The sequence below is a fragment of the Pogoniulus pusillus genome, chromosome 3, assembly GCF_015220805.1.
Source record: "Pogoniulus pusillus isolate bPogPus1 chromosome 3, bPogPus1.pri, whole genome shotgun sequence".
Lineage (NCBI taxonomy): Eukaryota > Metazoa > Chordata > Aves > Piciformes > Lybiidae > Pogoniulus > Pogoniulus pusillus.
Window position 1 is genome coordinate 1,858,322 of NC_087266.1, and position 15,723 is coordinate 1,874,044.

The window sequence follows — 15,723 nt, forward strand, 5'->3', positions numbered from 1 at the left end:
TGGGGAGCCCCTTCCAGAGCCCCCTGCCCAGAGCGCCCCTGGGGAGCCCCTTCCAGAGCCCCCTGCCCACAGCGCCCCTGGGGAGCCCCTTCCAGAGCCCCCTGCCCAGAGCGCCCCTGGGGAGCCCCTTCCAGAGCCCCCTGCCCACAGCGCCCCTGGGGAGCCCCTTCCAGAGCCCTCTGCCCAGAGTGCCCCTGGGGACATCGCCCCTGGGGAGCCCCTTCCAGAGCCCCCTGCCCAGAGCGCCCCTGGGGAGATCGCCCCTGGGGAGCCCCTTCCAGAGCCCCCTGCCCAGAGTGCCCCTAGGGAGATCGCCCCTGGGGAGCCCCTTCCAGAGCCCCCTGCCCACAGCGCCCCTGGGGAGATCGCCCCTGGGGAGCCCCTTCCAGAGCCCCCTGCCCAGAGCGCCCCTAGGGAGATCGCCCCTGGGGAGCCCCTTCCAGAGCCCTCTGCCCAGAGTGCCCCTGGGGACATCGCCCCTGGGGAGCCCCTTCCAGAGCCCCCTGCCCAGAGCGCCCCTGGGGAGATCGCCCCTGGGGAGCCCCTTCCAGAGCCCCCTGCCCAGAGCGCCCCTAGGGAGATCGCCCCTGGGGAGCCCCTTCCAGAGCCCCCTGCCCACAGCGCCCCTGGGGAGATCGCCCCTGGGGAGCCCCTTCCAGAGCCCCCTGCCCAGAGCGCCCCTAGGGAGATCGCCCCTGGGGAGCCCCTTCCAGAGCCCCCTGCCCAGAGCGCCCCTGGGGAGCCCCTTCCAGAGCCCCCTGCCCAGAGCGCCCCTGGGGAGCCCTTAGAGATCGCCTCTGAGGAGCCCTTAGTGATCACCTCTGGGGAGCCCTTAGTGATCTCCTCTGAGAAGCCCTTTCTGGCCACCTCTGGGGAGCCCTTTCTCATCACCCCTGCCTCACACAGCAGTAGTTTAGCAGAGCAGTAAACATGTCGACAGGTTCTTGGCTGCTGTGGAGTGCTGGTTTGCAGCACAACTTCACCTGAGCCACCTCACTGATGCCCCTTGCCATAGTCCTCGGTGACAGAGCAGGGTGGCTACAGTCTGCCCCGGGTGGTGGCATTTTCTTCTCTGTTGATACAACCTCTGGGCACTGAGTAATTTGTGCAAGGTAAATACAACCAAGCCTGAAGCTCTGCCTGAGCCTGGACAATTCTTCTCTATGCTCCATAAATATTTGATTAGCTTCTTTGTGTGACCTTGCTTCCAGGTGTGCCACTGGATGGGGCTCTGAGCAGCCCCATCTAGTGTGAAGTGTCCCTGCCCAGGGACACTTGGTCATCCTTCAGGTTCCTTTCCAGCCCTGATAATTCTATCAGTCACAGAATCACAGAATTATAGAATGTCAGGGGCTGGAAGGGACCTTGAAAGATGATCTGGAGCAGGGGATCCGAGTCCAGCAGCAGTGAGTTTGCAGATGGCACCAAGCTAGGAGCAGCTGTGGAGCTGTTGGAGGGTAGCAGAGCCCTGCAGAGGGACCTGGCCAGGCTGCATGGGTGGGCAGAGGCCAAGGGGATGAGACTGAACAAGGCCAAGTGCAGCACCTTGCTTTAGCTCTGCTCAAGAACTGCAGCCCTGCAGCTGGGCTGGTGGCTCTGCAGTCCTGGAGCCACTCCTAAGCCAAACAGCCCTGTGCTGTGCAAACACCATCAGCATTTCTACCTGCTGCCCTCCAGCCGCTTATCAGCTCCACTCACTGTGGTGGAATGCATGGCTGGAGCTTGTAGTGACTTCTCAGCTGGCTTTGGGCAGGCCCCAGAACACCACCAGCAGCTGGGGGAGCCAAATGTCTCCTGGCCAAGCAAGTGCAGGAGCCTTCCCCAGCAGATGAATGGGGATAGGCATCCTCAGGATGCAGAGTTGCCCACTCGTGCTGCCACTGGTGAGAACAGCCCAGCAGGCCCAGCAGTGCCCAGCTTCATAGTCATAGAGTCACAGAACCAGGCAGGGCTGGAAGGGAGCACAGGGAGCAGCCAGTGCCAACCCCCTGCCATGCCCAGGGACACCCTACCCTAGAGCAGGCTGCACACAGCCTCAGCCAGCCTGGCCTCAAACACCTCCAGCCATGGGGCCTCAACCACCTCCCTGGGCAACCCAGTCCAGCCTCTCACCACTCTCCTGCTCAACAACTTCCTCCTCACCTCCAGCCTCACTCTTCCCACCTCCACCTTTGCTCCATTCCCCCCACTCCTGACACTCCCTCACACCCTCCAAAGTCCCTCCCCAGCTTTTTTGGAGCCCCCTTCAGATGCTGCAAGGCCACAAGAAGGTCCCCTGGGAGCCTCCTCTGCTCCAGCCTGCACAGCCCCAACTCTTTCAGGCTGTGCTCACAGCAGAGCTGCTGCAGCCTCTCAGCATCCTCCTGGCCCTGCTCTGGACACTCTCCAGCATCTCCACAGCCCTCTTGTCCCAGGGGCTCCAGAGCTGGATGCAGGACTCCAGCTGGGGTCTCAGCAGAGCGGAGCAGAGGGGGAGAATCCCCTCCCTGGCCCTGCTGGCCACACTGCTGCTGCTGCAGCCCAGGTTCTGTTTGGCTGAAACCTTCTTCCCAAGAAACCAAATTAGACTCCTGTGCCTCATGCCTAGTGACTTCTGACCCATGTTTTTGGCATGTTCAGCTTAGCTTCTGGGCTTTCCAGGAGCAAGAAGCCAAACTTAGAGCAGCGCTCTCTTCTGCACAGTATCTTGGAAGAGACCCTCAAAGCTCATCTTGTCCAACCCCCCCCTGCAGTGAGCAGTGGGATCCTTTAACTAGATCAGGTTGCTCAGGGCCCTGCCAAGTTTGACCCTGAATGTCTGCAGAGCAGAGTCCTCCACCACATCTCTGGGCAACCACTTCCAGTATTTCACCATTCTCACTGTTCAGAGCTTCCTCTTTCTTGCCCATCATGCTCCAAGGTTTTTCCCTTCCTGAGCTCTCTCCCAGCTCTTGATGTGCCACATGGAGGATGCAGAGCAGAGCTGAGTGTTTGTGTGTCACTATTCCCAGGTCCCTGTCACACAGCAGTCCTACAGTGTGGCCAGAAGGACGAGGGAGGTTCTTCTGCCTCTGTGTTCAGCACTGCTCAGGCCACACCTTCTGGGCTCCTCAATTCAAGACAGATGTTGAGATGCTGGAAAGTGCCTAGAGAAGGGCACTGAAGCTGTTGAGGGGCCTGGAGCACAGCCCTGGGACCAGGTCTCCAGAGAGCCCTGGGCAGACAGAGCTGGGCACAGAAGAACCAGATGAGGTTCAGCAAGGACAAGTGCAGAGTCCTGCATCTGGGGAGGGATAATAAACTGCAGCAGTCCAGGCTGGGAGGTGACTGCTGGAGAGCAGTCCCAAGGAGAGGGAGCTGAGAGTGCTGGTGGAGAACATCCATGGCACAGCAATGTGCCCTGGGGCCAAGAGGCCAATGGGGTCCTGGGCTGTATTAAGCAGAGTGTGTGCAGCAGATCCAGGGAGGTTCTCCTCCCCCTCTACTCTGCCCTGCTGAGACCTCATCTTGAGCACTGCCTTCAGTTTTGGGCTCCCCAGTTGCAGAGGGACAGGGATCTGCTGGAGAGGGTCCAGAGGAGGGCTATGAGGATGATGAGGGTACTGGAGGCCATGGCCTGAGAGGAGAGGCTGAGGGCCCTGGGGCTGCTTAGTCTGGAGAAGAGAAGACTCAGAGGGGATCTGATAAATATTTATAAGTATCTGAGGGCTGCCAGGAGCAGGGGCACAGGCTCTGCTCACTGCTCCCTGGGATAGGACAAGCAGCAGTGGATGGAAGCTGCAGCACAGGAGATTCCAGCTCGACACAAGGGGGAACTTCTTGCCTGGAAGGGTCCCAGAGCCCTGGCACAGGCTGCCCAGAGAGGCTGTGGAGTCTCCTTCTCTGGAGCCTTTCCAGGCCTGTCTGGATGTGTTCTGTGTGCCCTGAGCTGGATTGTGTGGCCCTGCTCTGGCAGGAGGGTTGGACTGGATGCTCTCCTTGGGTCCCTTCCCACCCCTAACATGCTGTGGTCCTATCCTATGATCCCATGACAGCTGGTAGGAAACAGGAGAGCTCTGCACAAAGTGGTGTGGTTTATTTACAGTCTCAAAGAGGCGGTCGGTGGGGCTCAGGCACGCACAGGAAGAGCATCCCTCTGAAGTGACAGATGCCCTCCACAAAGCAGGAAGGTGGGCCAGTCATTTCTGCCCTGCAGAAACGCCCCTGGGGCAGAGGGGGGCACACGAAGCAGCAAGGTGGCTGGCAGGATTGGCCACAGGGCCGGCTGGAGGTACCGGCAGTGCCCAGCAGGCAGATTGCCAAGCTTCCAGCTGCTCACGAAGGATGTTCCTTGGTGGCACTTGGTGCAGAGGAAAAGGAGCCACTGGGCCGTGGATGGCAGTTCGACCTGTGGGGATAACCAGCATGGTTTAGCTGGGATGTCCTCATTTCCCCCCAGGACAGGGTTAAGGATGCAGAATCTCCCTTATGCTCCCTGTTGCTGCTGTCGCCTTTCTATGCTTCTCCAGGTCATAGAATCATAGAATCAGGCAGGCTGGAAGAGAGCTCCAAGCTCAGCCAGCCCAACCTAGCACCCAGCCCTGCCCAACCAACCAGACCATGGCACTAAGTGCCCCAGCCAGGCTTGGCTGCAACACCTCCAGCCACGGCCACTCCACCACCTCCCTGGGCAGCCCATTCCAATGCCAATCACTCTCTCTGCCAGGAATTTCCTTCTAACATCCAGCCTAGACCTCCCCTGGCACAACTGGAGCCTGTGTCCCCTTCTTCTGTTGCTGGTTGTCTGGAACTACAAGATCCTTTTCTCTCTGGGGTCTTTAGTGACTGCCCAACAGAAGCCAGGCATTGCCTGTGCTGCAACCTGGAGTCTTGGGCACAATGTGGAGCTCACAGAGCGACTCCTGCTTAGTGCTGCAGCTTGCACTGGTGGGCGTTTGAGAGACACAAATCCAGGGGGAAGCACCTGGTGAGCAATGAAGTGTGGACTCACAGCTGCTGGCATCTGGGGGTGTGATGCAGACACTGCAAAGCCACCCAGCTGGTAGGGCAAGGGGACAAAGTGTGTCACCCCTCAGCCAGCTTCTGCTGGTCGCTGCATCTCCCCAAGCTCTTACCTTGCAGGCTCAGGAGCTGGACTGATCCTCACTGAGGTTGATCTGCTCCAGGATCTGGCTGTACCTGCGGGTCAGGGCCTTGGTGTTTTTGGTGAGGTCTGTCAGAACTTGCTGCAAGCCATTGACGTGGTGGGAGAGACGCTCCTCCAGGTTGCTGTCTGTCCCCTCTCCCAAGGCTGTATCAGCACTGCTGCTGTCTGGGCTCTGCTCACTGACACCGGCCAGGCCCTTCTCCACCATGGGCTTGATGGCTTTCAGCTGCTGGTAGCGCTCGTAGAGGTCTGCGCTGCCTTCCGTGCTCGGGGCTGCCCCCTCCTCCTGCGGGAAGACTCCTCGCAGCAGGCTGGGGAACATCACCTCCTGCTCCATCTTCTGGGTGGCCGAGAAGTACTGCTCCATGGCCCTGCTGCTGCTGCTGCTGCTGCTGCTGCTGCTGCTGCTGCTGCTGCTGCTGCTGCTGCTGCCGACAGCTGCTCCCCCAGCGCTGCTCTGGGCTCTTGTGGGGCTGCTGCCTGCCCCCTGAGCCCTCGCAGGCCTTTTTATGCAGCACCAGGGCACCTCCCTCTGCTGTCCTTGGCTGTTCTCTCCTGCCAACCTCAGCCAGTGTGGCCGGTTGCAGGGCTGGGTTTGGCTCCATCCCAGCTAGGGCTCAGTCAAGCTATGTCCCTGGCTCTGTGCTATCTCTCCTGGCTCAGTCTCTCCATGGCCTTTGCCCGAGATGGCCAAGGGTGCTACTGCATCCCCACACCAGGAATGGGGCAGAAAGAAGTGCCCAGGGTCTCTCTTGTCCAATCCCACCCTGTCCCCACCATCCACACTATTTCTGGGGTACCAGGAGAGTAGGTCCAGGTTCTGCCCCTCCCAGAATAGGCAGCACCATGGCAAAGATGTCTTGCTTTGGACAGGTTTGAGGAGAGGGGAAGGAGAGAGAATGATGTGCTGTTCCTGCAGGAGTTCCCCAGGAGCCCTGCCTCAGCCACCCTCCTTCCTCAAGGCTGGCCTGGGCATCCAATGCAGCCCCCCCTTGGCTGTTGGTCTTGATGACAATGCTGCTAAAAGAAGCAGCTAATGGACAGGTGATGCTTGTCTGAAGGCTGAGTGCCCAAAACTGGCTGTGTTAAGGAGGAAGATGACATCAGTTGGATTAAATTGTGACCATAGAATTATCAAAGGGATGAAGTAGTCAGGATGAAAAGAATCATCAAGCTCCCAACATGAAGGAAAGACCTTGGAGGAGCCTGTTGGACACTGCCAAAAGCAGCCCTTCTGATGCCATAGACACTGCCTGGGCCTGCCTGAGAATCTCCCCCATCAAATGTCTTCAGCAGCCTGTGGCCAGCTCTTGGGCTAGCACTGCTGGGGCAGCAGGCAGGGACAGAGCCAGAATCATAGAATAGAATCATAGAATTAGGCAGGCTGAAGAGAGCTCCAAGCTCATCCAGCCCAGCCTAGCACCCAGCCCTGCCCAACCAACCAGACCATGGCACTAAGTGCCCCAGCCAGGCTTGCCTGCAACACCTCCCTGGGCAGCCCATTCCAATGCCAATCACTCTCTCTGCCAGGAACTTCCTCCTCACTTCCAGCCTAGACCTCCCCTGCCACAGCTTCAAACTCTGTCCCCTTGTTCTGTTGCTGCTTGCCTGGCAGCAGAGCCCAACCCCACCTGGCTACAGCCTCCCTGCAGGCAGCTGCAGACAGCAATGAGCTCTGCCCTGAGCCTCCTCTGCTGCAGGCTGCACCCCCCCAGCTCCCTCAGCCTCTCCTCACAGGGCTCTGCTCCAGGACCCTCCCCAGCTTTCTCTCCCTTCTCTCTCCTTCTCCAGCACAGAGAGGCTGGAGGGCAACTCTGGAGATAAAATCTGCTGGAGCAGGACCAGAGACAGGGCTGTGCTGAGTTGGAATTTTGACTGTGTCTGAGGATGGAGACTCCAACACCTCTCTGGGCAGCCTGGGACAGTGTTTCCCCATCCTCAGTTTTAGGGAATTAATAAAAACAAAAAAGAAAGAAAAAAAAGGGAAAAAAAGGTTTTCCTTGCATTCAGATGGGATTCCCTCCACTGCTGCTTGTGCCCAGTGGCTCTTCTGCTGTCTCTGGGCACCACTGGAAAGAGCTTGATTTACCTTCTCCACACCCCCACTAGGACTCTTTATGGAATCATAGACTTGTCAGGACTGGAAGGGACCTCCAGGACCACCCAGCTCCAACCCCCCCTGCCATGGGCAGGGACACTTTCCATTAGATCAGCTTGCTCAAAGCCCCCTCCAGCCTGGCCTTAAAAGCTTCCAGGGATGGGACTTCCACCACCTCCCTGGGCAACCTGTTCTGCACATGGATAAGAGCCCCTGAAGCTTGTCTTCTCCAGCCACAACAGTCTGAGCTCTCTCAGCCTCCCTTCATAGGGAAATGGCTCCAACTCCATCTCTGTTGTGGACCTTAACAGGACTCCCTTCAGTATGTGCATGTCTGTCTTGTACTCAGGAGCCCAAACTGGACCCAGCACCCAGATGGGTACCACCAGTGCTGAGCAGAGGGAAAGGTTCCCCTCCCTCCATGGCCTCCTGGGATGCTGGTGGCTTTGTTGTCCCCAAGGATACCTTGAAGGCTCATGGCCAATTTGGCCAACCAAAAGAGACAGAGCTGGGGGCTGAGGCATTCTTTCCTCCACAGCACCTGCAGGAGCAGGCAGAGGGCAACACCAGGGGTACAGCTGAGGCCAGAGCAGGCAGAATTCAAAGGGTAGGGGTCTGCAGGCAGGGAACCTGCCCCCCAGGAAGGGCAGAGGTGTTGGCAGCCCACCCTTGGGGGTGGTGGGCTTTGTTGTTGGGACTTCTTAGGACTGGGTAGGGAAAGGTCTTTAGAACTTCTTATCTGTTTAATGCTTGGGTGAACTTTAGAACTTCTTATTTATCTAACACTTGGGTGAACTTGGCAAAGTTCCCATCCCCATGGTGGCTGGAAACAGCGCTGCTGTCCCAGGAGCCTCATCTGCCTGTCTGCCCTCATCCTGCCAGGGACCAGCACTGGGTTTTTCAGGGATAAAGACCTCTTCTGTGGCCATCTGGAGTCTCTTACCAGCCCAGTCCAACAGTGGTGGCCAGCAGCAGGGCAGCGCTGGGGCTTGACGCATCCCTGGGGCCAGCGTGACGCAAGGTCCTGCAACTGCAGTAGGCAAAAGTGTCCTGTGAAACAGAGGGGTCAGGGCCAGCTGGCAGGACAGCAGCTCACGTGGAGGGACATGAGGCTTTGCAAGCAGCCCTGAAGTCATCAGCAAGTCCCTCCAGCCACCCAGCACAGACCTTCCTGGGAGCACCTCTTGGCTGGTGCTGTTCAGCAGCGGTGGTGAGCACTTCTCTGCATGCCCCACAGTGCCCCTGCCCTGGAGCACCACAGCCTGTCCAGCTGCCCAGCACACAGCCTCAGCCAAAGGCCAGGATGGAGGTGCCTGCAGGCCTTCCTCACTGTGACCACCATCTTCTTCAGGTAAAACGAGTCCTACCCCTGAGCTCCATCCCTGTAGATTCGTTGATTAAGGGAATGGTTTGGGTTGGAAGAGGCCTTAAAGGTGCTTAAAGGCACCTCCCACTAGACCAGGTTGCCAAACTGACCTAGAACACCTCCAAGGAGGGGGCATTCCCAACCACCATGGGCAACCTGTTCCAGTGTCTCAGCACCTTCACTGTAGAGAATTTCTTCCCAATCTCCAGTCTAAATCTGCCCTCTCCAAGCTTCTATCCACTCCCTCTCATCCAGTCACTACAAGCCCTGGGGAAAAGTGCCTCCCCAGCTTTCTTGCAGGCCCCTTTAGATACTGGAAGGCTTCTATAAGGTCTCCCCAGGTCTCTTCTGCATGCTGAACAGCCCTCACCATCCCAGCCTGGCCCCACAGGGGAGGTTCTTCAGCCCTCCCATCAGCTTTGTGACCTCCTCTGGACTCTCTCCAACAGTTGGGTGTCCTTCTTGTGCTGGGGGCACCAGAACTGGAGGCAGTAGTGCAGGTGAGGACTCAGCAGAGCAGAGCAGAGGGTGAGAATCACCTCCTTCATCCTACTGGTCACACATCACAGTATCACAGTATCACAGCATCACAGTATCACCAAGGTTGGAAGAGACCTCATAGATCATCGAGTCCAACTCTTTACCACAGAGCTCACAGCTAGACCATGGCACCAAGTGCAGCACAGCACAGGGCTGCCTTCTGGGCTGCAAGTGCACACTGCTGCCTCGTGCTGAGATTTTCACCAACCAACACCCCAGAGTCCTTCTCCTCAAGAGTGCTCCCCAGCCACTCCTCACCCAGCCTGCATTTGCACCTGGGATTGCCCTGACCTAGGGGTAGGACCTTGCTGGACTTGCTGAATTTAGACTGGGCCCTCATCTGAGCCCCTTTCAAGTCTCTCTGGATGGATCCCTTCCCTCCAGCCTGCTAACCAGGCCACACAGCTTGGTGTCATCTGCAAGCTCATTGAGGGTGCCTCCATCCCTGGGCCCTCAATCCCATGGCCCAGCATCGCTGTGCTGTGGTAGGGTCTGGCCTCAAACACCTCCAGCCATGGGGCCTCAACCACCTCCCTGGGCAACCCAGTCCAGCCTCTCACCACTCTCCTGCTCAACAACTTCCTCCTCACCTCCAGCCTCACTCTCCCCACCTCCACCTTTGCTCCATTCCCCCCACTCCTGACACTCCCTCACTCCCTCCAAAGTCCCTCCCCAGCTTTTTTGGAGCCCCCTTCATATGCTGGAAGGCCACAAGAAGGTCCCCTGGGAGCCTCCTCTGCTCCAGCCTGCACAGCCCCAACTCTTTCAGGCTGTGCTCACAGCAGAGCTGCTGCAGCCCTGTAAAACCAAATCAGCCTCCTGCTCCTCCATGCCCATTGATTTCTGTCCCACGTTTTTGTCATGTCCAGCCCCTGCCCCACCCTGACCCTCTGCCCAGGGGCTGCAGGCAGCACAGAGAGCAGAGCAAGAGCGTTTGGTAGAAGTGGTTTTATTAGCAAAGGCTGGGGAGAGTGTCCCTTAGAGTCCAGGTACCAGCTGGAGCAGGGCTGGGCAGCGGCAGCGGCGTTCGGGGCCACCACACAGCGGCGCCGCCTTGAGCGCTGCCCTCTGAAGCCCGAGAAGACGGCACAGGGCATGGAGCTGTGCTGAGGGAGCTCAGCAGCACCAGCTGCGGCCTCCCTGCGGCGAGGATCAGGCTCCCTCTGGCTGGCTGCTGGCTGCCACTGCGGCCGGAGTGCGGTGCCAGTGCGGGACATCAGCTGCCGCGGTGCCAGGAGGGAGAGCGGGGCCGGCGCAGAGCCTGCGGTGCTCCGTCTCGGCGCTGTCCTCTCCTTCGTGCCACCAGCACCCGTCCTGCAACGGCAGATGGCCTTGAGCCCCGGGGCCTCCCCGGCAGGCAGCTGCTGCGCAAGCAGCCCTCGCCCAGGGCTTCCCAGCCAGGCCACGCTGGGCAGCTGTGCGGGACGGGGGCAGCCCTCGGCCCCGCGTCCCTGCGCTGCGCACCCCCCGGCTCTCACCTGGCTGGCAGGGCAGGCTCACCAGCTGGGCTGCCCCTCGCCGGGGCTGATCTGCTCCAGGATCTGGCTGTACCTGCGGGTGAGGGCGGTGGTGTCCCTGGTGAGGTGGCTCAGCACCTGCTGCAAGCCGGCCAAGTGCCGGCTCAGGCGCTCCTCCAGCTCGGCGTCCGTGGGGTCGGCGTCCGCCGGGGCCGCGCTGCGCTCCGCGGGGGCGCTGCTCTGGCCCTGCTCGCCGACACCGGCCAGGCCCTTCTCCACCATGGGCTTGATGGCTTTCAGCTGCTGGTAGCGCTCGTAGAGGTCTGCGCTGCCTTCCGTGCTCGGGGCTGCCCCCTCCTCCTGCGGGAAGACTCCTCGCAGCAGGCTGGGGAACATCACCTCCTGCTCCATCTTCTGGGTGGCCGAGAAGTACTGCTCCATGGCCCTGCTGCTGCTGCTGCTGCTGCTGCTGCCGCCGACAGCTGCTCCCCCAGCGCTGCTCTGGGCTCTTGTGGGGCTGCTGCCTGCCCCCCGGGACCCTCGCGGGCCTTTTTATGCAGCACCAGGGCACCTCCCTCCCTGCTCTGCTCTGCTCTGCTGCCAGTCCTGCCCCGGGCTGCATGGCCTCGGGGCTGGGCTTGGCTGCAGCCCAGCTGGCGCTTGCCAGCTGTGGTCTTGGCTCTGTGCAATCCAGCTCTTGGCCTGCTGTGCGGGCAGCCGTGCTGCCAGGGGGCATCACCTCTGCCCCCTCCTTGCTGCCACACGCTCAGGACGTGAACCCTGCAGGGACATTGAGCAACAGCTCTGCAGACTGTGGAAAATGCCAGTGGGCTGTGCTGCAAGGCAGAGCCCCACGTCGGGCCCTGAGGACAGAGGAGCCAACTGCTGCCCAGCCATGGGGTGCCCAGGCACAGCCCTTCCTCCCTGCATTTCCCTCAGCCTGCCAGGGACAGCGACACAGAGCTGAGGCCACTCTCTGGCACTCTTGTGGCAGCAGCACAGAGTCACTGCTGCCCACAGGGCAGTGTGGATGCTGCCAGCTCTCCACTGCCCCCAGCCTGGGGCAGAGGCCGTGGCTGGGGCAGTGCCCATCAGTGCCTGTCCCATGTGTGCCCCTGCTGTGTGGCAATCAGGGAAGGTTGCTCTATTTTGGGAATGGCTCTGAGGTCCCTCACCTTCTTTGTGGCCTCAGCAGTGGCAGCTCCCACAACCCTCACAGGTGACCACACTGCTGCCCACTTTTCAGCCAGACCTGTCCCTATCCCTCCTCTTGTCCCTTGCTGGGTTCATCTCTGGGGCTGCTGCCATGGGCCCAGCACTGCACTGAGCTGCTACCAGCCCTCTGCAGATGCCAGCTGGGAGCTCATCCTTGGCCAGCAGTGTTGGTTGGTCTCTGGTCAGAGCTCCTTGGAGGTGCAGGAACATCACAGGCTGTGGGCACAGAGGCACACAGGGGCTGCAGCTGCCACCCTGCTTCTCTATTGTGGCTCCAGCACTGCCCTCCCAAGCTGCCTGTAGTGCTCAGAGCAGTAGGCAGGGAGTGACCGTGGGTCAACAGCTCCAGATTCTCCCCACCTTCCTGTCCTTGGCACATGAATCATTCCCAAACTCTCTCCTTGTCTTCTTATCAGCCAAAAGCAGGCCCTGCACATCCACTGCAAGAGGCTAAGTGGAGCAGTTGCTGCTGCTGGCAGCAATGGCAGGGGTAGAGGGGCTGGAGCACAGCACAGGCAGCGTGGGGCTGCAGCATGGCTGGGGCAGGATGAGCAAAAGCAATGGTGTGCAGCCCCAGACTGGAGCCCAGAGCCATCAGAGCTCCTGAGAGCTGTAGCAGGTCACAGGATCACAGAAGTGTTCCAGTAGGAGAAGCTCTTTAAGGTCATTGACTCCAAGCATCATTGAACTCTCTAAGTGTGGTACTGAACCATGTCCCTCAGCACCACATCTCTGTGGCTTGCAAACACAGGGGGGAGATCCAAACACCTCTCTGGGGAGCCTGTTCCAGTGTCTGAGAACCCTGTGAGTGAAGAAGTTTCTTCTAATGTCCAATCCAAACCTCCCCTGATGCACCTCGAGGCCTTTTCCTCTTGTGCTGTCACTTGTTGCTGGGGACAACAACTCCCACCTGCTGACAGCCTCCTCTCAGGGAGATGGAGAGAGTGAGAAGGTCTCCCCACAGCCTTCTCTCTCCAGGCTAACAATCCCAGGTCCCTCAGCCCATGCTCATCAAACCTCTTCTCCAGACCCTTCTCCAGCTTCCTGGCCCTTCTCTGGAGCCAGTGCAGGAGCTCAGTGTCTGGCTTGTAGTGAGGAGCCCACAGCTGAGCACTATACTCCAAGTGGCAGGCTGGCAGGAGCAGGGGCAGAGGGGCTGGTGCCCAGCACAGCTAGCGTGGGGCTGCAGCATGCCTGGGGCCAGGATGACCAGAAACAAGGGTGCCCAGCCCCAGGTTGTGTCCTCCTGCCCCTGCACAGTAGAGCCCACAGCTGGGACAATGCCCAGCAGTGCCTGTCCCCACCTGTCCCCTGCTGTGTGGCAATCAGGGAAGGTTGTTCTATTTGTGGAATGGCCCTGGGGTCCCTCACCTTCTTTGCAGCCTCAGCAGTGGCAGCTCTGCCAACCCTACCACGTGTTCAGCCAGGTGGTCAAGCATCTGGGCCACCACGGCACTGCTGGTGGGTGCAATGTGCTCATGTCCCCTCTCTGCGGGCATGGGGGGCTGCATCTGCTCTGAGCCTGAGGCTTCACTCTGGGGTTCATGGAGAACACATTTGTCTGCAGAGCCTGGGGACAGCCACCCACCCCTGCTGGCAGGTCTCCTTCCCTCTGGAGAGAAGCCAGCAGCAGTCATGGCAGGCAGCACCTGGGAGGGGGCTCCATGCCACAGGCCTCCAGGACATGTGGCCTGCATCCCACAGGAGTATCTCTGAGCCAGCATCTTCACCTCTGCCCAGGGCAGCTGGGACCAAGGCAGCCTGAGATGGGGCTCCCAAGGTGTGCTCTGGGGGAATTCAGCAGCAGAAGGTGGCAGAGCTGACACAGGGACACCAGGGCACATGTGTGTGGCAGCATTTTGCCCCCTCTGGGCTATGGCTAGGGATGTGCTCCCCAGAAGGATGGTTGCTCAGTGGGAGGCTTGCCCAGACTATACTAGCAGAGGCTTCAGGGCCAGCTGAACATGAGCCTTCAGTGTGCTCAGGTGGTGAAGGAGAACAGCAACATCGTGGCCTGTGTCAGGAAGGCTGTGACCAGCAGGAGCAGAGAAGTGATTGTCCCATGCACACACTGCTGGAGAGGCCACACTTGGAGTACAGTGCTCAGTTTTGGGCTGCTCAGTGTAAGACAGACACTGAGGTCCTGGAATGGGTGCAGAGAAGGGTCAGAAAGCAAGAGAAGGGTCTGGAGAACTGTCCTGAGTGTGTGGCAGCAAGGAGGGGGCAGAGATGATGCCCCCTGGCAGCACTGCTGCCCGCACAGCAGGCCAAGAGCTGGCCGCAGTCTCCTGGAGCCCTGCAGAAGTGCTTGCACTGGGGGGAGCTGCAACAGCACAGGACAGGCCCTGGGTACCTCCTCCCCAGCACCCCACTCCTGTCCTGGGGGCAGAGTGGCACTTCCGAGCAGCATGGGTGAAGGGCAGTGGGAGGATGCGCCAGGAGGGATTGCACAGAGCCAAGGCCACAGCTGGCAAGTGCCAGCTGGGCTGCAGCCAAGCCCAGCCCCGAGGCCATGCAGCCCGGGCCAGGACTGGCAGCAGAGCAGAGCAGAAGAGGAAGGGAGGTGCCCTGGTGCTGCATAAAAAGGCCTGCGAGGGTTCCGGGGGGCAGGCAGCAGCCTCACAAGAGCCCAGAGCAGCGCTGGGGGAGCAGCTGTCGGCAGCAGCAGCAGCAGCAGCAGCAGCAGCAGCAGCAGCAGCAGCAGCAGCAGCAGCAGCAGGGCCATGGAGCAGTACTTCTCGGCCACCCAGAAGATGGAGCAGGAGGTGATGTTCCCCAGCCTGCTGCGAGGAGTCTTCCCGCAGGAGGAGGGGGCAGCCCCGAGCACGGAAGGCAGCGCAGACCTCTACGAGCGCTACCAGCAGCTGAAAGCCATCAAGCCCATGGTGGAGAAGGGCCTGGCCGGTGTCGGCGAGCAGGGCCAGAGCAGCGCCCCCGCGGAGCGCAGCGCGGCCCCGGCGGACGCCGACCCCACGGACGCCGAGCTGGAGGAGCGCCTGAGCCGGCACTTGGCCGGCTTGCAGCAGGTGCTGAGCCACCTCACCAGGGACACCACCGCCCTCACCCGCAGGTACAGCCAGATCCTGGAGCAGATCAGCCCCGGCGAGGGGCAGCCCAGCTGGTGAGCCTGCCCTGCCAGCCAGGTGAGAGCCGGGGGGTGCGCAGCGCAGGGACGCGGGGCCGAGGGCTGCCCCCGTCCCGCACAGCTGCCCAGCGTGGCCTGGCTGGGAAGCCCTGGGCGAGGGCTGCTTGCGCAGCAGCTGCCTGCCGGGGAGGCCCCGGGGCTCAAGGCCATCTGCCGTTGCAGGACGGGTGCTGGTGGCACGAAGGAGAGGACAGCGCCGAGACGGAGCACCGCAGGCTCTGCGCCGGCCCCGCTCTCCCTCCTGGCACCGCGGCAGCTGATGTCCCGCACTGGCACCGCACTCCGGCCGCAGTGGCAGCCAGCAGCCAGCCAGAGGGAGCCTGATCCTCGCCGCAGGGAGGCCGCAGCTGGTGCTGCTGAGCTCCCTCAGCACAGCTCCATGCCCTGTGCCGTCTTCTCGGGCTTCAGAGGGCAGCGCTCAAGGCGGCGCCGCTGTGTGGTGGCCCCGAACGCCGCTGCCGCTGCCCAGCCCTGCTCCAGCTGGTACCTGGACTCTAAGGGACACTCTCCCCAGCCTTTGCTAATAAAACCACTTCTACCAAACGCTCTTGCTCTGCTCTCTGTGCTGCCTGCAGCCCCTGGGCAGAGGGTCAGGGTGGGGCAGGGGCTGGACATGACAAAAACGTGGGACAGAAATCAATGGGCATGGAGGAGCAGGAGGCTGATTTGGTTTTACAGGGCTGCAGCAGCTCTGCTGTGAGCACAGCCTGAAAGAGTTGGGGCTGTGCAGGCTGGAGCAGAGGAGGCTCCCAGGGGACCTTCTTGTGGCCTTCCAGC

General features: G+C 60.5%; 2 protein-coding genes across 2 annotated transcripts; one reads left to right on the plus strand and one right to left on the minus strand.

The window, feature by feature from the left end:
- Positions 1-10,062: 10,062 nt before the first annotated feature.
- On the minus strand, positions 10,063-11,196 carry LOC135173376 (thyroid hormone-inducible hepatic protein-like). The gene is made up of 2 exons (XM_064140236.1): positions 10,608-11,196; positions 10,063-10,443 (listed from the first exon to the last, which is right to left on the minus strand). Exon 1 carries the CDS (start codon positions 11,025-11,027, stop codon positions 10,626-10,628), a length of 402 nt encoding a protein of 133 aa, XP_063996306.1. The 5' UTR covers positions 11,028-11,196; the 3' UTR covers positions 10,063-10,443; positions 10,608-10,625.
- A 3,168-nt stretch (positions 11,197-14,364) lies between these two features.
- On the plus strand, positions 14,365-15,489 carry LOC135173383 (thyroid hormone-inducible hepatic protein-like). The gene is made up of 2 exons (XM_064140248.1): positions 14,365-14,944; positions 15,109-15,489. The coding sequence occupies exon 1, from the start codon at positions 14,525-14,527 to the stop codon at positions 14,924-14,926; it is 402 nt and encodes a 133-aa protein (XP_063996318.1). The 5' UTR covers positions 14,365-14,524; the 3' UTR covers positions 14,927-14,944; positions 15,109-15,489.
- The last annotated feature ends 234 nt before the right edge of the window (positions 15,490-15,723 follow it).